We start from the raw sequence: 25596 nt of genomic DNA on the forward strand, positions 1-25596 counted from the left end.
GAAAAACTATTTCACTAGGAGGGTGGTGAAGCACTGGAATGGGTTACCTAGGGAAGTAGTGGAGTCTCCATCCCTAGAGGTGTTTAAGTCTCGGCTTGACAAAGCCGTGTCTGGGTTGATTTAGTTGGGATTAGTCCTGCCTAGAGCAGGGGGCCAGACTTGATGACCTCCTGAGGTCTCTTCCAGCCCTATGGTTCTATGATTCTATGAGACAGAATCTGCAGGCAGGTGAAAGGGGCTGGTGGAGAGTGCACCCCCACCCAGGACTATCCCAACCTTGAGCCTCCCATCCCCTAGGCGCAGGGGGCTGAAGCTCCTCCCTTCCCCCTCCCCCCCCCCCCAATTCATAAGGGAACGTTGCTGGTTGTTCCCCTTCATCAGGGAGTGAGGGGAAAGTTAACAGTTTGCTACATTCCTCGCTCTTGCTGGGGAGTGCAGGGGGCAGATGATTCTGACCTGCCTCAGTCGGGGAACATGCACCCCTCCCCTGGCTGCACCTGCTGGAGTTGTGGTGGCCATAGAGAGGCGCTTCTCACCTGCCCCAAGCTGCTGTGGTGAAAGGGCTGGGTTTGTCCTCTCTCCCTAGGGCAACCTGCATACTGAACCCCTCATGCCCTGCCCCACTCCAAAGCAATGATTTAAATGAAGAATGTACATTTTAATTTTCTAAAACACAAAAGTGAATTAAGGACCCGAGTCACACCAGGTAAATCTTCTAGTACAGGTTGCACCACTATAAACTGGAACTCTCTAGTCCAGCAACATCCATGCTCTGGAAGAACCACAGATGTTCCAGGATCACAGAGTCCCAGCACACTGCAGGGCAGGTGAGGGGACAACACATGATCCAGCTGCAGGGGGGACTGGGAGCTGGCACAAGGGTCAGCTGGGCTGGGGGAGAAGGGGAGGGAAGTCGGTGTGTGGCTTAGCTGGACTGCGGGGGGTGAAGGCCAGGAACTGGCATGCAGTTCAACTGGACTGCAGGGGGAGAGGGTGGCCAGGAGCCAGGTAGCCCAATGGGAGGGGGCCAGAAATGACTCCCCTTGGTCTGGAAAAATCCCTCATCCAAGACCCATCAGGTCCCAAAGGTGCCGGACCAGGGAGGTCCAACCTGTACTGATATATAGGAAGTATAGGACTTTTCACTTTTTTACAGTACTGTTGAACAGAGCCAAATTAGAGTCCTTGAAGGCTTAAGATCTAAAGTCACAGAAAAGATACACAGCACAGATTGCTGCAATGCAAGCTTCACCATAATATCTTGCCAATATTCCTCAATTCTTACTTGCCCTCAATCTCTCTGCTGAGATTGCCAATAAGTATGCCGAATAAGATTACCAGTAGTGATACAGGTATCACTGACAACTGCCCACCGAGGACTTGAATTAAATCACCAAATTCATTTCACACTAGCTACAAAACTGCTATTACGTGGTAATAGCTTTCAGTCATTACCGAGTTGTTCTGGATTAAAACCAGGAAGCTAGAGGTGAAGAGGCGCAGTATCCCACTGTAAACACCATTCAATTACTTTTTATGGTTTGTTTTCTTAACCTTTATTTGGAAAGCAAGGGAGAAGCAAAGAAATCACTGCACCTTTTTGCTTTAAAAGCTTGTTTAAGACACACACAGCACACCAGGACCAGATGTGCATTCATCGCTCTAAACGTAGCCTGATGTGTAAGTCAATAATTTGGCAACCTCCTTAGAGAAGGAATTTGCTTATTATTTGTTCCACTAGCTGATCCAAAACCATTTCCAAAGTGGCACAATCCTTCTCCAAGTTAATTTCTCTGTTGAGAAGCACGAGTCAAAATAGAGATGGAGGAGCGAGAAGAGGAGGGCAGAAGCAGGTCTCTTCTTGTTATGGGATTAAATGTTAAAAAGCAAGAGTTTAGATGAGAAAAACCACTCTGTACTGCTGATTTCTGAGGCAGGTTTCTTTCTTTTCCAAGTGGACTCCAGTCTTTTTGCATTCCTCTGCTTCCCCCCACCCTCTCCCCATGATAGTATTTGGCAGGAGCTTTTAATTAAAAAACAGCCAGACAGCGTTTGTGCTACCCCTATGAACCTCTCTTGGGAAATGATGTTCTTTGCTCAGCAATTCCTGCTCAGAGCGCTGAGTGCCAACAAAAGGAAAACAGCTGGAATGACTTCCTATCCTTCCTATTCTCCATTCAGGCCTGGTGGCCTAGTAACAATTTTTATTTTTTTATTTTTTTCAAGACTGGGGCTAAAACAACAAGGATTCATTCAGGGTTCAAAGAAAGCCGCTCAGTTTTTTTGTAAAACATTGTTTATGGCTCATTTATTAAATAAACAACACATTAAAAATCTAATGATAATACAGATCTAATGGATTAAGGGCCTGATTCAGCTGCCCTGGAGTCAATAGGAAGTTTCTGGTCAACTTTAAGAGGATTGGATTGTGACTTTAATGACAGACTGATCAATTAGTAAACAGGATAATATCTTTGTTTGTGTATGATCAGCATCTAGCACCAAACCTGACAGGAGTCTCTAGGCACTACTGTAATGTAAAAATTAAACAATGATATCATGTGACCTACCAAGCACTATGTCATCACTGACTTACAAATCAATGCTGCAGAGACACAAAATAACATAGGACTGTCACATGATATTGTTTAATGTTTTGTCTGACGCAAATCTGAATTACTAAGATTATATATGTGTATATATCTGTTAGTAATTCAAATTTGCATCATACAAACCACTAATAAATTTTCAGTGCCATGTTGTCAAATTTCACAATTTTATTGCCTGTGTCATATCTCAGATTTTCCTAGAAGTCCCAACTTATGGAACCATGTTCTGGCCTAAAAAATTATAAAAAAAAAAAAGAGAGGGAGAAGATTTCAGACCTCATGAGAAAAATTTGAGAACATGAACACTGAAGACACCCACATGAGAAAGCAAACAAAAAAACGTAACATACAAGCAGTCCCCGGGTTACGTACAAGATAGGGACTGTAGGTTTGTTCTTAAGTTGAATCTGTATGTAAGTCGGAACTGGCATCCAGATTCAGCCGCTGCTGAAACTGATCAGTTTCAACAGCGGCTGAATCTGGACGCCAGTTCTGACTTACGTAGGATTCAACTTAAGAAACCCAGGCGTCCCCAAGTCAGCTGCTGCTGAAACTGATCAGCGGCTGATTCCAGGAAGCCCGGGGCAGAGCAACTCTGCCTCGGGCTTCCTGTAGTCAGCCGCTGGTCAGTTTCAGCAGCGGCTGACTTGGGGACGCCTGGGGCAGAGCAGCTGGGGTGCTGCTAGGTTGCTCCAGTAGCGCCGAGGAGCGGCGCTACTGGAGCAACCCAGCAGCACCCCAGCTGCTCTGCCCCAGGCGTCCTGATTCAGCCACTGCTGAAACTGACCAGCAGCGGCTGAATCAGGACGCCTGGGGCAGAGCAGCTGGGGTGCTGCCCGGTTGGAACAGTAGTGCCAAGGAGCGGCGCTGCGGGACCAACCCGGCAGCGCCCCAGCTGCTCTACCCCAGGGGTAGGCAAGAAAAGCCTGGTCTGCTGGGGGGGGAGAATGGAGGGCACTAGCTGCACCCCCTCCCAGCAGACCAGGGAAACGCGGGTGGTGGGACCGCCCGCGTCCTCCACGGCTTTGCTCCGTCTCCCTGGTCTGCTGACCAGGGAGACGGGGAGCAAAGCCTTGGAGCATGCCCGCAGCGGGACAGCCCAGGCGCGCCCGGGCTGTCCCGCTGCGGGCGCGCTCCACGACTTTGCTCCCGGTCTCCCTGGTCTGCAGGGAGACGGGGAGCAAAGCCTTAGAGAATGCCCGCAGACCAGGGAGACCGGGATTAAAGCCGCGGAGTGTGCCCGCAGCAGAACAGCCCGGGCGCGCCCAGGCTGTCCCGCTGCGGGCGTGCTCCAAGGCTTTGCTCCGCGTCTCTCTGGTCTGCTGAGGGGGCTCCCCCCCCCCAGCAGACCAGGGAGACGTGGAGCAGCTTTTCTCGCCCCGGAGGACGGGGGCGGCGGGACTGCAGCGCATCTGGGCGTCCTGCCGCTCCAGTCCTCCGGGGCGAGAAAAGCCCCGTTCGTAACTGCGGATCCGACATAAGTCGGATCTGCGTAACTCGGGGACTGCCTGTATATAATTTTTAAGGCAATCATGTGGGTCAAAATGCTTTTAGAGAAGAAAAGTAACAGACCTTTGACACAGAGATTGGGGTCTTCTACAGACCTCCAGAATCCAGTTTGGATACGGACAGAGATCTCTTTCCTGTTTTCTCATTCCCATCTCCTACTCTGAACGCCCCCGCCCCCCCCCGCCCCACACACACAATACCCTGCTATGAGTCCCACCTCTTCGAATCACACTTACATTTCTTACAGGTACTGTCGTATGTAGGGATGTTACATTTCAATTAATTAACTAATCAAATTGTCAATGGGATTTCCATCAACTATTAGAACTTCTGCGTTTTGCCTTTGAAATGTACAAGAGCCCCAGCGGGTCCTGAAGTATATTTCAAAGCAGAAGCACCTGCATGGAGCCTGGGGTCCATGGGGGACTCCCCGCTGGCCCTGGGCTCCACGTGGGGTGCCAGCCTTGAAATGTACAAGAGCCCTAGTTGGGGGGGACTCATACATTTCAAAGTTGGCCGCTGCTGCATCCTTGCCCCCTCTCACAGAGCTGGAGCTGGAGGGAACTGGCTTTTAACACCCACTCCTCTTCCCCCTCTTGCTGTCTCTTTGTGATAGAGGCAGCAAGGGCGGGAAGGGACTAGTTGAGTATCCTGTCGACTAGCCAATAAGCTTTTGCTCTTCAGACAGTCAACTACTTGATTAGTTGCTTACATTCCTAGTTGTATGGCAACCCCCTAACCTCCTGCCCTGACCCCCCCCCCCCCCCAGAAGCAGTGCAACAAATCATATAGGAAATGTAAATTACTTTCACCCCCGAACATATAATCTCTCTGGATTTTAGTAAAGCATTTGATACAGGTCCACACAGGAAATTATTTAAATTGGAGAAGATGGAGGATTAGTACAAGAACTGAAAGGCAAGCAAACCTGTTAAAGGGGAGACTGCAACAGGTCATGTTTCAAGGTGAATTGTCAGGCTAGAGGCAGGTTTCTAGTGGAGTTCCACAAGAATTAGTCTTGGGATCAATCTTATTTTTTCAGTTGTATTAATGACCTTAACACAAAAAGTGATAATGTGCTAATAAAAGTTATGGATGACACTAAGTCAGGGGATATCGCCAATACAAAGAAGGATCAGAATATCATACAAGAACATTCGATAACCTTGAAAACTGAAGCAATAGAAATGAAATGAAATTTAAATAGTATACATTCGTGTATTTAGGGACTAACAAGAATTGTTGCTATAAGCTGGAGACATATCAACTGGATATGACAGAACAGTCACATAAGGACTATGAGCCGCCAGTGTGATGTGGCCATGAAAAAGGCTAATGCAATCCTAGTTGCATCAGGTGGTATTTCCAGGAGATATAAGGACGTGTTGTAGGTTGAATCCCTCTAGTCCAGCACCCTTAGGACTTGACAGGTGCTAAAGCAGAGAATTTACCGAAACATGGGAGGTCTATCTTGTAGCAAGCAGGCCTCTTTATTTTTATTTTGTTTAGGGGAATAAATGGAATAATTGTTGCAGTGCTACTTAAAAATGCATGACTGTACGGATACACTCTATAGAAGCCTACTAGCAGACTTACCTGGTGTTGCCCGAGTCCTTCAGGGCAGGGGGCTGGCAGTGGGGGAAGGGGTGCAGAACTCAGGGCAGGGCTTTGGAGAAGGGGGGAGTGCAGGAGGCTGGGTGCTAGAGTGAGGGTTGGGAGGTGAGAAGGGGCTCAGGGCAGAGGGCAGGGTTTCACCTTTTCTCTTCCCCCAGTCCCCCTCCTCCCACTTTTCAGGGGTGTTTTCTATCCCCCAGCCTCCCTCCAGCGCCTGTGGTGTTTTTTCACCCCCCCCCCCCCCCCAGCATCTCAGCCCCCAGGGGCCTTTTTTCTCCCCTCTCCATCGGTGCTGTGGCCAAGGGCTAGGAGTGGGAGAAAGGGTTTGGGGCGGGGGGCTACTATCTTGGTGTGTGGGCAGGCAAGATGGCAGATCCCCAGCCCTGCTGGCCACTCCTTTGGTGGTGCGGCTGCCTCCAGTGACCACTCTGCAGGATAGTTCTCCCCTGAGGGGTCGCTGCCTCCAGTGGCCACTCTCATATCGCATCCCTCTGAAGAGCCGCCACTCCTTTTGCATGTTATGGAAAACTGTCCTTTTCCTGGGACTTCTGCTTGTCCTTGCACAACCAAACCCTGACCTTGCATTAAGTTAGGAGAAGAGGAAGCTAGCTAGCTAGCTACCTACCTACCTCACTGAGAGCCAGGACTGGCGGTTGTAAACAAACTCGGCAGGAAACTTGGCCACACTCATGATGAGTTGACATCCAGCTAATCAAAATCATTCCAGACCACGGACGTTGTCAGACCAGAGAGGTTCAATCTGTATTACTATTATACAAGGTACTGACAAGACTTCATCTGGAATACTGTGGTCAATTCTGAATTTCCATGTTTCAGAAAAATTCATTCAAAGTGGAGCAGGTACAGAGAAAGACTACTAGGATGAACAGAAGAATGGACAACCCGCTTTTATGAGGGGCAGCTTAATAGAATTGATTTATTTAGCCTAACAAAGTAAAGGCTAAGGGGAAATACGATTGCACTGTATAACAACATCAGACACATTATGCAATTTAAGATCCAATACTGGCCCAAGAACAAATGGATATAAATTGTCAGTCAACAAATTTAGGTTTGAAGGTTTCTAACCATTGGCCATGTGAAGTTCTGAATTAGCCTTCCCAGGGGAGTAGTGGGGCAAAAAAAATTAACTAGTTTTAAGACTGAGCTTAATAAGTTTATGGAGTGGACCACATAATGAAATTTCCTACAGCAGCAAATGACCCAGACTTGTCAACCTAGCTGTGGCTTTTTAAAGATCCGCTTCAGGGCTGTTATTCTGCATTTGTGTTCAGACCCTAAACAGGAGGGAATCTCCTTCTGTGCTCTCTACTCTTAGGGTGTGTCTAGACTACATGCCTCCTTCGACGGAGGCATGTAGATTAGCCAGATCGGAAGAGGGAAATGAAGCCGCGATTAAAATAATCGCGGCTTCATTTAAATTTAAATGGCTGCCCCGATCTGTCGATCAGCTGTTTGTCGGCAGATCGGGGCAGTCTGGACGCGACGCGCCGACAAAGAAGCCTTTCTTCATCGGCACAGGTAAGCCTCGTGAAACCAGGTTTACCTGTGCCGATGAAGAAAGGCTTCTTTGTCGGCGCATCGCGTCCAGACTGCCCCGATCTGCCGACAAACAGCTGATCGGCAGATCGGGGCAGCCATTTAAATTTAAATGAAGCCGCGATTATTTTAATCGCGGCTTCATTTCCCTCTTCCGATCTGGCTAATCTACATGCCTCCGTCGAAGGAGGCATGTAGTCTAGACACACCCTTAGACACCCAGGCAGGGCTAGGCACAGTGTTCTTACTTGTATCTATTATTTGTATTATAATAGTGTCCAAAGGGCACAATCAAGCTCAACGTCCTTAGTGTTAAGCACTGTCCAAACACATATGACAGCATGGCCTCTGCCCCAAAGAGCTTACCTTTAATGTTTGTGGAATGCTCTGTAATGCAAGGGCAGAAGGTACAGAAGATACCAAATTATTATTATGAATTGTAGGCTAAAGAGATCTTTTTTCTTCCAGACAAATGAATTATTCTGCATACAGAACACAACTACAGCTACTGCAATTCAAACCATATTCTGGGTGGGAAATCTAATTTATCTATGACTCAGTGCATGATACCTGATCCGTAGCAGAATAAAGCTACACACTTGTAATAAATTTAATAGCAGATTTATGTTTGCTATCAATTCATGTTTATAGGCATGGTTCACTTTCACGTATTTGTATTTTAATCAGTCATTTTACTTAACCAGTTGAACTTTACTTGGCAGTGTTTCACTGTACCACAAAGAAAGAGATTCCATGTGCAATTTTGTCTGCCAAATCCAGATGAAGGAAAAGGCCTCTCTTCAAAGGCTGCAGGGTTGGATGAAGAGAAACACTGTCAAGGGCTGGTATGGTGGATTATGGGAAAGGGCCCTTCATCAAAAATCTGCTGATGTGGGTGGAAGGGAAGAAATACACATAACATTTTTTAAATGATCTTACCCCGCGCAACCCTGAGGCGAGCAGAACTGAAATCGTGTGTCACCGTTACAGTGATACAGAGCAGGAATATCCTCTGTCTTGTGCACTGGAAGTAATAAACCATACTGTGCAGACTAGGAAACTGAGGGACAGCAAAATATTCCATCGGGTGCATTCCAGACTGGAACCAAAATGGAGACGCTGTTTTTCACAAATTGAGCGATCACACGCTTGTATATAAAAAGAGAGATAAAAGGGGCCAATTAGAGAGCAGCCACATCTATCAAAACTTTAACCCTTAACCTAAGGAAAACATAAGCTAGGATCAAACAGAGACACACACAAGTCATTCTGCATTGCCTTTGAGAATGCTGTTATGGCTTATCCAAGTATTATGAAAAGCTGATGAGAAATCCAGACACAGTCCTGCTCAAGCATTTGAAATCTTAAGGAAAAAGAAGTACGTTCCAGTTCTTTAAGCATTTAACATATCACAGCTAGACCCTTCTCCCATACCTAAGAGGAAAACAGTCCTGGCTTCTTTGCAGACAGTATGAGGTGACTGTCTAGCAATTTTTTATCAAATCTAGGTTAGTTTTCCTTGGAATGGAATTTGGTTTTACACGGTACTTTTCACGCTGCAGTGTATCAAAGCACCACGTACAGAGCTCTGAATTACATACCGTACAGTTATCCACTGACTTTGTAGGCAAGCCACCACAACACAAAGCACTCCCCGTGAACTAATGCACAGTCTGGACAACACACCTTGCTTTATTTTTATAATTAATAATATTAAGCACTTCTAAGATACCTTTTATTGGACGATTGCAAAGCGCTTCTAAAGCATTATTAGTGAATTAAGCTTCTGGCCCCTCATGAGAAGTATAGATGTATTTAAGTTCACGGCAGGTACGTATCAATAGCTATTAACCACTATGGTCAGGGATGCAACTCCATTACTTTGGGTGTCCCTAAACCTCTGAATGGCAGAAGCTAGAACAGGATGATGGGGGCAGATCACTCAACAATTCCCTTGTTCTGTTCATTCCCTCTGCCAGAAGACAGGATACTGGCCTAATTGGACCAGTGGTCTCATCCAGCATGGTCCTTCTTATGTAGCTCTCTAAAGAGCATGCAGATATCCAGTCCTGCTTCTTGCATGGGGAATACAGGAGGGCTGGAACAATTTGTATAAAGGTGGTGCTGAGAGCCATTGAACCAAAACTGTAAAGCCTAGATATAATGGAAACCACTTCAAGCCAGGGGGTGCTGCAGTGTCCCCCCCCCCCCCACACACACACACACTCCTAGGTTCCAGATGTGCTCCCTGCTTTCCCTCTCCATTTTGTGGGGTAGATTTAGCAGGCTGTGCTGCATACGCACAATAGTGAGAATTATGAATTTGGTTTACGATGCACTGCACTGTGAACAAACCCCGGAAGCTGCAGTACAATTGTCTGGAGGGAATCAGGCTGTGTATTTTGTACACAAATCACTGAAAACATGTAATTACAGGCTGAACCTCTAAAATCTGGGACTTTCTGATCTGGCAACATCCGTGGTCTGGCAGCAGCATGGATATTGCTGGACCAGAGAGCCCCAGATGGCCAGGTCCAGAAGCACAGCCTGCTCTGGGCTAGAGGTGGGAAGCGTATCCCCACTGGCGCTGGTGCGTTAGGGATCACAGCCATGGCCAGGACTGACAGCAAAGAGCACAGCCCCAGCCAGGGCTGGAGGCAGTGGGGTCAGCAGCCAGCATGGCATGGTGGGAAACAGCCTTAGTCAGAGCTGGGGGAGGGGGGGGAAGCCGCAGCCCCGGTTAGGGCTGGCCCTGTGGAGTGCAGCCCCAGCCAGGGCTGGAAGCAGCATGGTGAGCAGCCAAGAGCACAGTTGTGGCTGGGGCTGGCAGCAGGGTGCGCAACCCCGACTAGGGCTGGAATGAGCGGGACTGGCAGCTAGGTACACAACCCAGACCGACACCGTAGGAGCACAGCCCTGACTGGGGCGAGAGGCAGCAGGGCTGGCCCAGTGGGGGAGACAGCCCCGGTCACAGACGGCACGGTGGAGGCCCAGCCTTAACCTCCCCTTGTCTGGAAAACTCTGTGGTTCAGGACCACTCAGGTCCCGAGGGTGCCAATCAAGGGAGGTTCGACCTGCATAATAAACAGTGGAAAGCATCGTGTTGATTAACGCAAGACTCACAAAAAGCCCATGGTGGTGGGGGCACATGGTCTGAGCACATTGAAAACCAGAACTGTAGCAAGCAGGATTAGTGAACTTTATCAAGGATTAGACACTTATATGAATAAGAATCATACCCGCCTTACACTAGCTATACTGAAAATGATATGAACTATCAACGTTCCTGCTTCAGGACAGTAATGCACAATCCAGTGAATTATGAAAGGCAACGGGCACCTTTGAAACATCTAACACTGGTCACTGGTGGAGATCTGATATTGATCCAGACTGGCTGTTGATTAGTTCTGCAATAACTGTTCTTATTTCCCAAAGGCCAAACTGGTGAGCAGATAGGAGGGTAGGATGCCAGCGAGATCTGCATCCTGTATCTACTATGAGCACCTATTCTGTAGAATTGCTCTACGGACCCAGGCAAGGATAAGAATTGGTCTATGGAAGGACTTGCATTCTGTATGTTTTGGGGCAGGGTAGTCTTATGGTTGACACACAAATCTGGGAGTTGGACTACCTAAGTTCTGCTCCTAGCCTAGTCACTAACTCACTGGGCAACAAATATTTGCAAGGCTATGAACTTGTGCCTCAGTTTTCCCCTGTAAAATGAAGACAAGGGGGCTTGATTCTCAATTATTCTAAGCATCTTATCATGGCTCAGAGTGGTATAAAGGGGCCTTACTATAAATGAACATCAGACCTAATGCATGTGAGAAATTGAAGAAGGTCCAAGAAGAGCAACAAAAATGATTAAAGGTCTAGAAAACATGAGCTATGAGGGAAGACTGAAAGAATTGGGCTTGTTTAGCTGGAAAAGAGAACACATCATTTGTGTTCCTTGCATTGGCAGTGTTCATCCACACCAGGAGCACTTGTAGCGTAGTGCATTGCAGAACAGCTCATGAGATCCCATAACAGTCAGTATACACAATGCAGTGTCTACTCTGCATTGACCTGACAACACCGACCTTGATTCTACACAGCCCATGGAGGTAGAGTTAAGACAGCACAGCACAGCAGTTATGCTAGAAGGAGTGAAATTTAAGTGTAGACCTTAGGTCAACCTAACTACGGTTTAGACCATATCTGAGATTCATTGGAGATCCATTGAGTAACACCAGCTAGGTGTGTGACCCCAGATTTTTATTTTCTTAATTATTTTTTCTAGTACTCAGGTATGGCTCATTGGTTTTCATGTCCCAGTACCACCTTAGCACCTTCACACCCCTTTTTAAAATAGAAGAGTGATACAATGGTAGCAGCTCTCTTTTCTTAGTTTTCAGTTTCTTTGCTCTTTTGTTGTTTCACATGAACGGTGTCTTTTTTTAATCATTGATTTTAATGGGAGCAGGATCCAGCCAACAGAGATTACCGTGGTTCCTGCTGCAAACAAATTAAATATTCTCCAGGTCTCTATACGCCCTAGGTGCACTGGGTTATCATAGGCAGAGTGGGAAATCTGATTTAACAAGGTCAGTTTCAACTAAGCGGAACATCGATAGCATATATTCGTTAGGAGGAGAAATGCAGAAATTCAGTTTTTCTGTACATCTTATAAAGTATTTGACCATATGGGACAATTTGTGCCTTTTCATTTTACCACTCTCTCCAAGCTGGAACACATCTTCCATTTCCTTAGGTTGAATATCTGTGCACAGCCAGAGGGAATTGCCAGCTATTTGTTTAAAAAGTCTGTTCAATGCTGGAAGAGTAATGAATAAAATCATGTGGCAAACACAGTTTCAGCTCAGCCAATAATTTTAATATATTTATTGGTTTGTATAATGTGCTCAATTACACATTTCAGAGCACATATACATAACTCTAAAAACTCAGGCCAGATCCTGATATCAGAGTAACTCCATCAAGTGAGCTATTCCACATTTTGCCTGCAGTGGCCAAAATCCGAATATGGCACAAGCAAAAGCCAGAGTAAAAAGAAGAGCCTTGCACGGTTCGATTTATGAGTCCATATTGTTTCTACAGCATTTATTATACTTGGCCAGAAATAGGACACTGACAAATAATTCATCAGCTTAGCACTTGGGCTCTCACGCAACTAGCATACTTCATTGTTCAGCAATCCCCATTTAAATATGTTCAGTAAATTCTTTGTACAGATTTCAATTGCTGTGATTTCATTTTAGATTGGCTAGCCAAATAGATAGTACAAGACAGCTTTTTTGTAATGTTAAAACAAACAATATGTATCCAGAGTTCTGATCTTTACCAATCATGGATGTGACATACAGAGCTGGCCAGAAAACAAACATTCATTTTCACAAAAAATGTTGCGGTTTTGGCATTTGTTGTCATTGTGCAGCAGAACAAAACTTAAACCTTTCAAAAATTTAAAGTAGAGAAATAGTCATCCCCAGAATAGCCAATTCTAGCGATATAAAATCCCATTTAGTTGGTTAACTGGTTAACCAATTAAAGGGGACATGAACGGCGGGAGGGTGCCGCTCCAGACCGGTTGAGCTGGAGTGACCCCTCTGCTCACTGTGACCAGGTTGGAGCAGCCCCTACACCATGAACAGGAGTTGCTTCGGCCATCTGAAGTGCTCCTGCCTGCAGCAGGCCCCATGGGGCTGGAGCAGCCCCCTGCATGCTGTGAGCAGGGAGTTGCTCCAGTCCCCACCAGTTAACCAGAACTGGTAAGCCTCACCCATTAATGAGTGAGGCTTACCAGGTAGCTATTTACATCCTTAGCTAGTATGCCATTGGTGAGACACTTATCTAGGATGTGGGAGATGCAGAAGAGAACAAGATGAGCACCCAAACAACCCAACAATTGGCTATTCTGAGGGGAATGAAGGTCTCTGTTTTCTATCCAGAACCCAGGAAGCCTTTCTGACAAAATCTGGGTTGAAACTAATACGTATCCATAAAAAGTTTCAGATTCACCAAATCAGTATCTTCTGTTGAAAAATGTCCAAGCAGCTCTGGTGACATCACTTATGGACACTGTTCACAATAAAAAGAAAGCAGAATATCCTAAATTAATACATACATATGGACTGTTAAGGCTAAGCAACACTTTGGTGGCACACACTCAGGATCTGATTCTGTAAGTCTATTGACTTTAATGGAGTTATTCTTGATTTATACCTGGGTTAGAAATAAGAAGAGAATCAGGATCAGGCTACGTCTAGACTGCATTGCTTTTCCGGGATTCTGGACGTATCCTGGAAAAGCAATGCCGTGTCCAAGGAATGAGTCCACTTTTCCAAAAAAGTTTCCGAAAAAGCGAATGTGCTCTTTTGCCATCCCTGTAAACCTCATTTTACAAGGAATAAAGGATGTGTCAAAAGAGCAGTTTTTTCCAAAATTTGGCGCCATGTAGAAACACCAAATTTCGGAAAAGCCTCTTTCGACAATAAAGCGGAAATTTCAGAAAAGACTTTCGACAGTTAAGTGCAAAAAGATACACAATTGTGTACCACAAATTGTGTTTCTTTTTCTGATTGAACTTTGCAGTCTAGACGTAGCCTCTGTTTTTCTAGTGATGTGAAGCAAACAGCTCTCCCTCTCCTCCGCTGGAAAGCTGGGACTAGATCCTCAACCAAGTCATTTAGAAAAGAAATTATATAGACGTGCATTTGCCCCAGATACATAATGTGCCGATATCACAGTGGGGAGGATAAACCAGTCTATATAGCAACAGATCTTCCAGCCTCACCTCCCTTACACTGGTATACAGGCAGCCAAGCTGGAGTTGACAGCGTGAGAGTAGCAATACACCACCCACAGTGTGGAAAAAGAAAAATGCTGGCAAATCCTTAACATTACAGAAATATCACGGGCACTTTAATGTTCATACAGCATGGAGAGGGCTAAGATTTTTAAGCTCTGGGTGGTTTGTAATGTGAATGCCGCAAGTCTCACATGTTTTGGTGCTTTTGTTAGAGTCCTACCTGGTGGAATCAGGTTACTATGTAAGAAGCTCAGCTTTCCTTAAAAAACAACAACAACAAGCAACAATAACAAACCCCCCAAAAGGTAGTTTTCTAGCCCTCGTGGCTAAAGAGAAAAGCTTGAAGATGTGAAGCCTAAGTGTACCAACACCAGAAGGCAAAGAAAGCACTGTCTTCCTCCCCCCCAGGCATTTTTTTTAAATCTTGTGATTTTTCTAGTGCTTAAGAGTGGCAATTCTGCCAAAGCAAAATGCACACACTAAATTTATTTATGTTGAGAAGACGCAGAATCCTGAAATTTGAACTTGTGATTCAAGGTATCTTGCCTCTGGCTTCCATTTACACATATTGAGCCAAATTTATCTCTAAGTATGAATTTGGCTAGCTCTCTGCACTATTTATTACTGCTCTTAGAGGTCTGTTCTCACCTCATGTACAATTAACAAACCCCCTTTAGATGGCATTACTACTTTTGTCCCATATCCTGCAAAGACACCTGTGCTTAACTTTATTCACGTGAGCAGTCCCAGTGACGTCAACAGGAAAACACACATTTGTTCTTTTGTAGGAGCAGAGCCTTAATCAGAATTTTCATGGGAAAATAAAGCGTACTTAGAAATAGTGATTTCTTCATTACACTGAATTACAAATTTATCTAGACTGAATTCTTTAGGCTCCCATTTTCCACTGTGCCCTCCACAGTAAGCTTTGGTCCATATATTCATATATTGTCTTTTCCAAGCCTGAAGGGCTACAGATCTCTCATATTTTTGTATTTTCTCTCAAGAGGACAGAACACAGGGTAAAGGGAACAGCCTAATTCTTTAAGGGGAAAAAAATTTAGTGTAAATTGTACAAATAGTAACATGACCTGATGATTTTAAAACTATGTTAAAAAGGTAGTTATACAGATTCTCCCCAAAAAGCTAAATTATTTGGAGCCTAAGGGCATGTCTACACAGCAAGGCTAATGCCAAAGCTACACAACAAGAGCTACGTCAATTGCGTAGCTTAAGTCAAAATAGCTTATTTCAGCTTTTGGCACTGCCTACACAGCAGAAAGTCGGAGAAAGAGCACTTCTCTTCCGACTTCCTATAACTCTCATTTTATGAGGAGTAAGGGAGTCGGGGTAAGAAGCCCTTCACCTCGACATTATGTCGAAATAACTGCTTGTAGTGCAGACGCGGTCTATGTTATTTCAGAATAACGTCAGTTATTCCTAAATAACACTGCTGTGTGACGTACCCTGCGTGGTGCACTGCACCAGCCTTTCATTCTGAGTCTGATTTGCAAATCCTGGTTCAGTTTGTCAGTAAAAATGTTAGTAGCTCGACCCTAGTCTCCACTATCAATTTCATAAATACCATTAGCACAGTCTGCTCAAAGGAGCAGCACTGAAATATTTGGAGCAGTATAGGTGAGCATTAAGAAGCTTTGGCATTCCTGATTCAAAACCAGAGCATTTTCCTACCTTTGCATGCCCTACGCACTCTGGCTTTCACTTTTCTCCAGCCCCCAACTATATTTTCATTAACTGCCTATTGCTGCTGTTATAAACATCAAAGAGATGCCATCTCATCTTCCCTTAGTTACAGCTTCCACTGTTCACCATAATATTTGGGTCAGTGGGCTTGATTCTGATTTCATTTATTGCTGTGTATATTGGGAGCGACTCCCCTGAAGTCATTGTAACCTGTGTCAAAACACAACAAGCATCAGAATATATGGAACTTGAGGGCACACAGTACTTTGCAGCACTAAGTCGCCAAATGAAACTAAACCATTAAAAAAAACCCCAGCTTCAGATCACATGCTGCTTCTTTTCCACTCCTCCTTCTACCTTATATTTAAAGTCTAAATTGGAAACTTAATGTTTCTGTCCTATCTTGCTTAAGGACCACATGACCCTCCTGTACTTTGAACCCAGATAAACTTATTACTGAATGAAGTCATGTGTAAAATGCTTTCCAGTGGAGATTATTTTGAACCAGGCAATGCTAAGAAATTTCAATTGTCAGAGATTTCAGCAGTTTAAAAAAGAACCATTCTTGTACAAAGGGCATTACTTAGAGAAGGAACACTAGATACCCTTTTGTAAGCGTAAGTATATGCGTACTAAAGAAAGCAGACAACCCTTCGGCTAATTAACGAAGAAAAATCACTACCACACTTCTGGAACTCATTATATTAAGAGATAAACTTTTGCCTACTTCTATAAACTCTTAATCTTTAATGCAAAAAATGTCTTGATAAACCACGTGATCCTTATTTTAAGTAAATAAAACCAGTATCAGTCATTTCACTGAAAACTGGCAAATTTAAGATAGATTGACTATAAGGAGGTTCACAGATTCTAGAGAGATGCATGACTGCATCTAGTACCTGGAGAAGATGTGGAAGTGAGACCAGTAGGTATATTTCCCTCAAAAATAAGTGATCTATGGTGTGGCCAAATTTCCAACTTGAGTAGTTATATTATGACTACTGAAATTCCTCCTGTTGTTTTGACTAAATATAGTAATCCTCTTCACTTCCTTTCATAAAGGGTTGCATAGTGGTGTTGTGCACCATTAAATGGTAGCTACTTTCTGCCCTGGAGACGGCTGCATTTCAGGGATAGATAAAGGGACCCCTCTATATACAGAATAAATGTTTGTGTGATATGATTTAAAGGTTTTATTGGAATGACTTTTGGATGCCTAGAGTATATCATGCCTATCACTGTACTTTATGCAATGTAACCACATTGCATGCAACATGATTTTTAGAGACACTTGCAGACTTGTTTTCTAAAACCAAGACCCACTCCTTACACCACTGCAGCCCAAAAATCCTGTGTGCCTACTGTGGCTAGAAAACTTCCCCCTTTCCCCACCACCAATACAAGATTAAATCCATAAGGAAACTGGATAAACAGAAGAGAGGGTGCTGCAGGAGCATTTTATTGGACACCGGGGCAGCCAGACAAAACAAAACAAAAGACTTCTGATGGCTCTAATTGTTCCCTAAGCCTGTGCATCGGTTAACTGTTCTGAATAAACAGAAACATAATAAAATATTTAGATTTCTACAGCATTATCTAAGGAACTCAGAGCACTTTACAGATATTAATGGGTCTCACGACTCCTCACCCCTGCAAGGTGCTGTGTATAAGTACTATAACCCTATTTTATAAAAGAGGAAACAAACACAGAACTATAGGGCCAATCCCTGGCATTTTAATTGGGCAAAAATCCAACTGGAATCAACATCGTTTTCCCTGAGTAAAGATGGCAAAATATTGCATTGAGGCTAATAAAATTGATCACGGACTGGGAGTTCCTCAAATTGAATGTCCAATTTGATACACACTGAATCTGATTTTCAGAAATCCTGGGAACCCACAACATCCATTAACTACAGCTAGGCTGTGTCTAGATTGTCAGTGTTCTTGTGGAAATCCAAGCAGCCAGGGTAGACAGCTGGCAAGTTTTTCCGCAAAATCATCTGCTTTTGCGGAAAAACTTGCCAGCTGTCTACCCTGGCCGCTTGGATTTCCACAAGAACACTGACAATCTCATGTAAGATCGTCAGTGTCCTTGCGGAAATACTGTGCTGCTCCCGTTCGGGCAAAAGCCCTCTTGCGCAAATCATTTGCGCAAGAGGGACAGTGTAAACAGCACAGTACTGTTTTCCGCAAAAAAGCCCCCATCGCGAAAATGGCGATCCGGGCTTTTTTGCGGAAAAGCACGTCTAGATTAGCCACGGACATTTTTCCGCAAAAAGTGCTTTTGTGGAAAAGCGTTCTGCCAATCTAGACGCGCTTTTCTGAAAATGCTTTTAACGGAAAAGTTTTCCGTTAAAAGCATTTCCAGAAAAATCATGCCAGTCTAGACGTAGCCCTAGAGTTTTAAGGTGCTTGGTATATACCAAAAGAAGAATGAACAAGCCACAGTATCTCAACTCTGGTTCCCAGAATCAGAAGCCACTTCTGACATTTCCTCTATAAGCAATCTACCCCAGTGGCACACACAGGCTACGTCTAGATGGGGCCAAATGGTGGAAAAACTTCCAAAAAAAAAGCGGAAAAAACTATGCAAATGTAGAGTGCATTTTGTGTAGCTTTTTCCACAAAAACACCACAGTATAGACCTAGCCTCAGAGAGGCAATGCTGGGAATAGTTCCCCTATAAGCACAGTGTATTTTAACCTAGATCATTTGCTAATGTTTATAAAGCACTGTGAGAATGAGATGTGCTAGGTAAGTGCTTAGTTTTATTGACGACAGCTGTACACTTGACAAGGATTTCTTTTTGTGGAGAGAGCTCCATAAGGTCACTAGCTGCTTTATGCACCAGACCTGGTATTTAAGAAAGTTATATAGAGTTTGTACAGCTACACTTGCATCTAGCCTTTCCCCCACCCTTTTTTTTGACCATTAAAAAATCGGGGCACAGAAACTGACTTCCCCTCAGGACTTGCCAAGTGCTCAGTTTTGTTCCATTTTGCTTTTTCTTTCCACCCTTCCTCTTTTGACACACAATCCTCTAATATGAAAATAAAGTATGTGGCAAATGAGAAGCAAAGCTCTGCGGTGGTCACTGATTCCTTTGGATTCCGCTTCCCTGTCAGTTTTGTTCTAACCTGGCAGGGGATTTAAATTGATGAAAATGCTACAGCTTGAAGCACTACAGTGCAGAATCCTTGTCAATTTAAGCCCCTGCAGGCTCACAGGGACAGAGCTGGCAGGGAAGCAGAGGGCTAATGAACATATGCACTCAAGTCACATGCACACATGCCAATTAAAACCAGAGCCCTTGATGCATTTCTTTGGGGTTCCCAGCTCTTCAGTTAGAATACTGCAGCACTAATCTGGGAGGCTGGAAGATATGCTGTTGCTGTATCACACAGCTACATTGAAATAAAAATGCAAGTTTTAAGGGGAAAGATCAGAGTAAAGGTCTTTTTTGCAGCATCTTGTTAAATGTTGTATAATAGTTACAAGATATGTGTAGTTTTATCTTTTTTTTGGACTATAACAAATACTAATTCATCTATAGTATCCTGGGACCAACCTGGCTGCAGTAGCGCTGCATACACAGAATAAAGTTGACATGGCTACAACTCTGCAAACAACACAGAATAAAGTTCAAACCACCCTGATGGTGAGTATAAAATGCCGATCAGCACATGTGTGCTTTGCTGCCATCTTGTGGCCAATCTGGGTGCTCATTGAAGGCAACAGTAAAGCACACCTTTGTCCAAATGTTTCACCTTCTTTCCATGTGCTAGTATTGACAAACTGCAGGAGGTCTTGTGGACAGGTGAAGATAGGCCTCTCAACAGATGTTTCTCCAAACGGAAGATTTTTTTTCTTCCTCAGAATCACCCTTTTTCATTTTGAGTTCTATTTAAGCACCAATGTGCACATCAATGTAGAATGTAGACAGATACAGACAGTCCTTGTCCTGATTACGGTGTTCCAGACTGAACACAAAAGGACACTCTGAGTGAATACTGTTAAGATCACAAGGACGGTGTTCATGGGCTTCAAAAAGAGACCTTTTAGGAGAAGCAGATGAGGCCTGCTTCAGGAAGTTATTCCATGCACAGAAAAGAGCAAGGAATTTGGCACAAAGACAGGAGTGGGACATGGAAACAAAAGCAGTAGTGACAGCACAAGTCAACAGAGCAAAGAGGATTTGCAGGAACACAGTAAGATCCAAGATGCAGTGGAAGGAGGATAGTCAAGCGAGGCCTTGAAAGCAATAATAGGAAATTTAAACTTGAATTGGTGGGAAAAGGGGGAGCCCACTGGAGTTCCCCCTTTCCAGCTGATTAAGGAAAAAAAATTGCCAGAGCATCTTTTAAGCCAAATCTTGCTTTCCTTATGGAAAACTCCTATTAACTCCAATTTGGAGTTTTCTGAGAGTATGATTAGCATGATTTCGCCCACTGTGTACCAGAAATATTTATTAGAGGTCCAATGATCTTACACCTATGCAAGGACTTTAGCAAAGTCAAAATTGAAGCAGGGACTATTTTGTGTTATGTGTGTATACAATATCTAAAACGATGGTGCCCCTTTCAATTTCGCACTACAGATAAATAATAACTTGGTATTGATGTTCCCTATGAAGTCACCACCGAACAAGTCAATATTTTGGTTTATTCTATCAAAAAAATCTTGTACTAAAATATCTGGAAAAAATTAAAGGAACTTAATAATGAAAGGGGAAAATGAAATGCTGAGAGGCAAAGGAAAGAAAGCTACACCCAACAGACTGTTTGAAACACAAATGAAAGAGAGAGAGAGAGAGAGAGAATGTGTGTGTGTGTGTGTGTGTGCGTGTGCATGCGCACCCTAGCATTTGCCACTGGCAAACAATAAAATGAGGTTGCCTTTAGAGTCTTCACCATGACTATATGTCAGCCGACGGTCAGGGCAGTGTGTGCGTGTGTGTTACACCCAAGTCTTCAACTGCTGAGACGCAAGGTCTCGTTGCAGTGGGCAGCCTAGGAGGCTGGAGGGCAACCCGAAAAGAGTCTAACGTCCGTGACTTTACTGCTAGGACCGGGGTCCCGTCGCAGAGGGCAGCCAACAGGCTGACAGATGCCCCGAGTTTATAGGAAGAGCTTATTACATCTCAGATTTCAGCTGGTAGGATACAGGATCCCTTCGCAGCGGGCAGTCTAGGGAAGACTGAGAGATGCCCCAACGGATCTGTCACCTGGGAGTGACACGATCCAAGTGCCCAAGTTCTTCCTATACCTGTCCCTTACAACCGGCTAAAGTTCTTTTAAATTGTGCTTGGTTCTGTTACAGCAACTGAAGGAGTCAGGTTAAAGCTTAATCAGTTACAGGTTTATTAAAGAAGCTTATAAATCATATGGTTACAATGGCTATTGCTCTCTTTCTTAACTGCTAGCAAATATAGTTCTTAAAAAATGGTTACACAGAAAATAAAGATAGAAAATAGAAATAATGTTACCAAGTGACAGATTAATCTTTAAAGAGCTCTAAGTCTATGTGTACACTTAAGACAAAGGACCACATCCAGGTACAATTTTTACCCCCTTCTGTGCCTTTTGACTCCAGCGTGTCAGGCCAGGGCCAGTCCCTCAATTCCTAGGAAAGACGAAAATACGAGGTGGGCATCCCCGTGGAACCTCGGGAGGTCAAACACCTAACCCGACCAGCAGGTAGATTGTAGATTGACACTCAAAGTGAGTGTGATGCTGGACCCATCTTTATACCCATGGGGTCACGCATATCTCTTTCTTATCTGTGATGCCAAATGATGCTGGTCTGTCTTATGACACCAGTTCTTACAAGGGAGTTGTGAACTTAATTTACACTTGTAAGAGAGATAACTAAATTGGAAGTACTGGAGATTCTTTTCTCAGTGGGAGATTCCTCTCCCAGGGACAACTGTGTGTGATCATATCAACATGGGTGCCAGCCGGGGCAGTTCTCGCAGTCTCGAGGTCAGCTTATTGCCTTAATCGCTCTTTTCTCATATCTATGTTTTCAGCTTCTCAGGAACAGATAAGCCAGCATAGACTATGCTGATTTTATTGCTCCTTCTCTGCCCTGTATGCTTCAGGAACCTCAGAGAGACAAATAAGATGGATGTGGGGGGGGGGGAAGTTTGTCTGGCTACACTATAGCAGGGTTGCCACGCCTCAGCAAAGTTATACAACAAAACTACAAGTTGGTAGATAGGCGACAAGAACAAGATTTTTCCTACATTGAACAAATTATCTAACCTCTCCCCACCAAAGTTTACAAATTGATTAGACTAAAATTGGACTCAATAATTGGTCCCAGAAAAGACTATGAAGTGGACTACATACAAATTGACGACTATCCTGGTCTGGCGATGTACTGATGGTAATTATACATTTTAAACTATTCGATTTTGCATAGATGTAATCAGGTTGTATATGGAAAACCTAGTGATTCAATTTCTGAACAGTATGCAATGCTTTTATTACATACTTTGCACTTTTATGGGACGGGGGTAGTAGCAGGTAGAGACATTTTCTGTTATGTTTTGGGTTTTTTTTTAAACAAAGAAGGCAGGCCCACAAAATCAAGGACAATCTTGGATCTTATGCTTCCAACTTTACCTCTCTTAATTTGAGACTGCCATCCACAAAGCTTTCTAGTCTCTACTTGAGCAGCAGTATATTCAGAGGAGAATATGCATTATATTAGCAGTGTACATGTAAAGGAAATGGGAGGGATAAATTATGAGTTTCTTTTTTCTTCTTTCAGGATTGTTAATTACAGAAATATGAACCCAGAAAGGCAAACTTTTTTCCAGGAATATCTGACAAATCAAGGAACAGCAGTAAAGTCCTACTACTGGCAGACACAGAGCTGTGCTAAATGCCCCTATCATATACGGACAGGTGAAGAAGAAAGAGTCCCTTATGTGGAATTTCATATGGCCTTTGGATTCCCATATGGGCTACTGAGTCCTCAAAACAAACATCTTATATTCTATGAACTGAGGAGCTTCTCTGGGACATAGGGTTACCAGGTGTCCAGTATTCACCTGAACAGTCCAGTATTTTCTGATTTTTTCCCTGGCCAGGATGCAAAAATGCTGGGCACCTGGCAACCCTACAAACACTCAGCACCTGGCCTTCCCCCCCCCCCCGACACCCCCTCTCCCCGGCTCCCAACACACCCAGCCCCCCCCCCCCCCCCCGACCCCAGTCCCCATGCTTACCTGGTTCCACAAGGCTGCCTGCACAAAATGACTGCCGACCAAGGGGAAGCAATGCTTCCACTGGGTCTTAGTGCTCAACTCCTCCCCTGTTCCTATCCCTGCACTCACTCTTAAAGGGGACATGCTGTTTTAATGCCGTTTTATTTTATTTTATTTTTTGCTCAACTACTTTGGTCTCTCCCCCTCCCTTTTTCCCCCCCTTCAACAGAATTTTTTCCTGGTGGTTTTTTTTTTTGGGGGGGGGGGGGGGAGAAGAGTGTTCAGAATTTTTGTTTCAACCATCTGGCAACCCTACTGGGACACTAGTCCAAAAGGGCCATGCAACCAACTGCCTTAAGTGTAACATCCATCCAGAGTCTATGTTGTTTGAGATGTGTGGTTATCTGCATGTAGTTACATACGATTATGACGGCATTGGGTATATAATTCTTTATTCAAACTATTCTCCTTGTAATGAGGCTGAGCACTGCTGCATAAGCAAGATCTACAACTTCTTGACAAAGTACCGAGACATTATCTTCTGTATTTATTTCTCTCAGCTTTATTACACTGAGGATGATTTCCCTGTGTCCATATGGAACTGTGAAGCTTTACGAAGCCTTGCCAGCTTATGGCCTTATGTGACTCTGAACCCATTATGTGGTAGGATCTGACATTCCCTCCTTTGCAATTTTGTGAGTGGTATGCCAGAAGCAACCCTTTACTATCCAGTTTTACCTGCAAGAGCGTTAGCTGATCATCAAAATTCACATACAATTAACAACATAACAGGAATGAAATCTTATTTCATGAAAGCATCTCCCCAGGCAACATATATGAAAATCAAAAAGATCGGTAGAATTTGCAGCAAATATTATTTTGCTCACCCACCTTCAGCAATGATGGATGGCAGATTGCCACCACTTATGACTGACTCACAGCCATTTGGTACCTTTTGCAAGCAAGTTTCTGCCCTTTGGAGGGCAATATTCAGATCTCAAACCTAACAATATTGTAAGGCATTTAAAAATGTCTAAGGGGTTATCTAATGATACCAGTCATTCACAAACCTTTTCCCATGGAAGACCGATTCAGATGGTAGAAATCACTGAACGACTTTTAAGTAGTAAGACTACAGATATCAAAGGGGGGAAAAGAAGTAAAGGCATCTCTTACGAAAGTTAATATACAAGCAGGGGGTCTAGATGGGTCAGAAAACTGATGTTGTGGATCTGGAAACTTTTACCTTTTGAATACTCATTTAAATCCAAACTAGGCCAGTAATGATGAAAATTCAGGACCCACTAATGACTTTTAGTGATGTACAAAAAATGGAATTGACGGGTCTCAATCCGATTTTCACCAGAGAGATATCCACATTATACAAGACACCAGCATAATTAATATCTTTATTAGAAGCATCAGCATATGGCAAAGATGAAATGGACAATATGGCCCAAACTCTACCTGGATCTGCAGAAATGATTCCTTCAGCTAAGAGTGGGCATAACCTGGGAAATACTATGCTCTCAGTACCGATCCTGTGAATAAAAAAGCCTTCACCCTCCAAGGCTGCTACCTCTCACCTCCCAGAAGTTCACATAGTATGATTTTTAAGTTATATTTAAAAATATAACAGAATTATATGAAACTTTTATATAAAGTTTGAAAAGGTAGTGCTGAAATTATATACAGTATGAAGCTTAAATTATTACAATACTGAAAGCACTATACAATTATTTGTTATTAATATTTAATGTTATAAAATACTGCAACTAAAGAAAAGTTGGTAACTCCACTTAGCTTCTCACTTTTCCATGCAACATAGCAACACAAATTCTGTATCCAAGAAATGCACACTATCCCCTCTGATGCTTGATACTGCAAGTTGCTGAGTACAGTAGACTTCCGATAATCCGGCACCCTTGGGACCCAGGTGGTGCCGGATTATCAGAAATGCCGGACTATCAGGAGGTACTCTGGCAGGGGCGGGTCTCGTCAGAGGGGAAGCGGGGGAGGGGGCGGGGGTGTGCCAAACCCTCCCTCCTGCTGCAGGGAGGCAGAGCCTGCGAGTGGTGGGAGAGGAGAGGCGGTGACAGGCAGGCAGCCGCATTCAGGACGTTCTGGTCAGTTACAGTCACTCCGGCTGGATCCACAGCCGACACGCAGTTAATGTAACTTTCCTCTCTACTGCCGGGAGGAGGGGGGGGCAGGGGAAGGTAGGGGTCGGTGGGAGAGGGACCCCTGCCCCCCCCCCATCCTCCCCCCTCCCAGCAGTAGAGAGGAAAGTTACATTAACAGCGTGTTGGCTGTGGATCCAGCCGGAGTGACTGTAACTGACCAGAACGTCCTGAATGCGGCTGCTTTGGCACACCCTCGCCCCCTCCTCCTCCCCCACCGACCCCTACCCCCCCCCCTCCTCCCGGCAGTAGAGAGGAAAGTTACATTAACTGCGTGTCGGCTGTGGATCCTGCCGCAGTTAATCAATTACTCTAACAACTTGAAGCAACTGCCAGAGCACTTCCGGGTTGCAGTTGGTGCCGGACCATCAGGCATACCGGACCACTGGATGC

At 44.4% G+C, this 25596-nt stretch overlaps 2 protein-coding genes across 2 annotated transcripts in view; one reads left to right on the top strand and one right to left on the bottom strand.

Moving 5' to 3' along the window:
• The window catches only part of RGL1 (ral guanine nucleotide dissociation stimulator like 1), a 150438-nt gene that overhangs the window by 122093 nt on the left and 2749 nt on the right, over positions 1–25596 (bottom strand). The gene's annotated exons all lie outside the window — the stretch shown is intronic.
• APOBEC4 (apolipoprotein B mRNA editing enzyme catalytic polypeptide like 4) lies at positions 22604–24208 on the top strand. The gene is given in 3 exon segments (XM_075937113.1): positions 22604–22721; positions 23351–23952; positions 23954–24208. Coding segments are annotated over 3 exon segments (975 nt in total).

This window comes from Pelodiscus sinensis, chromosome 9 (assembly GCF_049634645.1).
Source record: "Pelodiscus sinensis isolate JC-2024 chromosome 9, ASM4963464v1, whole genome shotgun sequence".
Taxonomy (NCBI): domain Eukaryota; kingdom Metazoa; phylum Chordata; order Testudines; family Trionychidae; genus Pelodiscus; species Pelodiscus sinensis.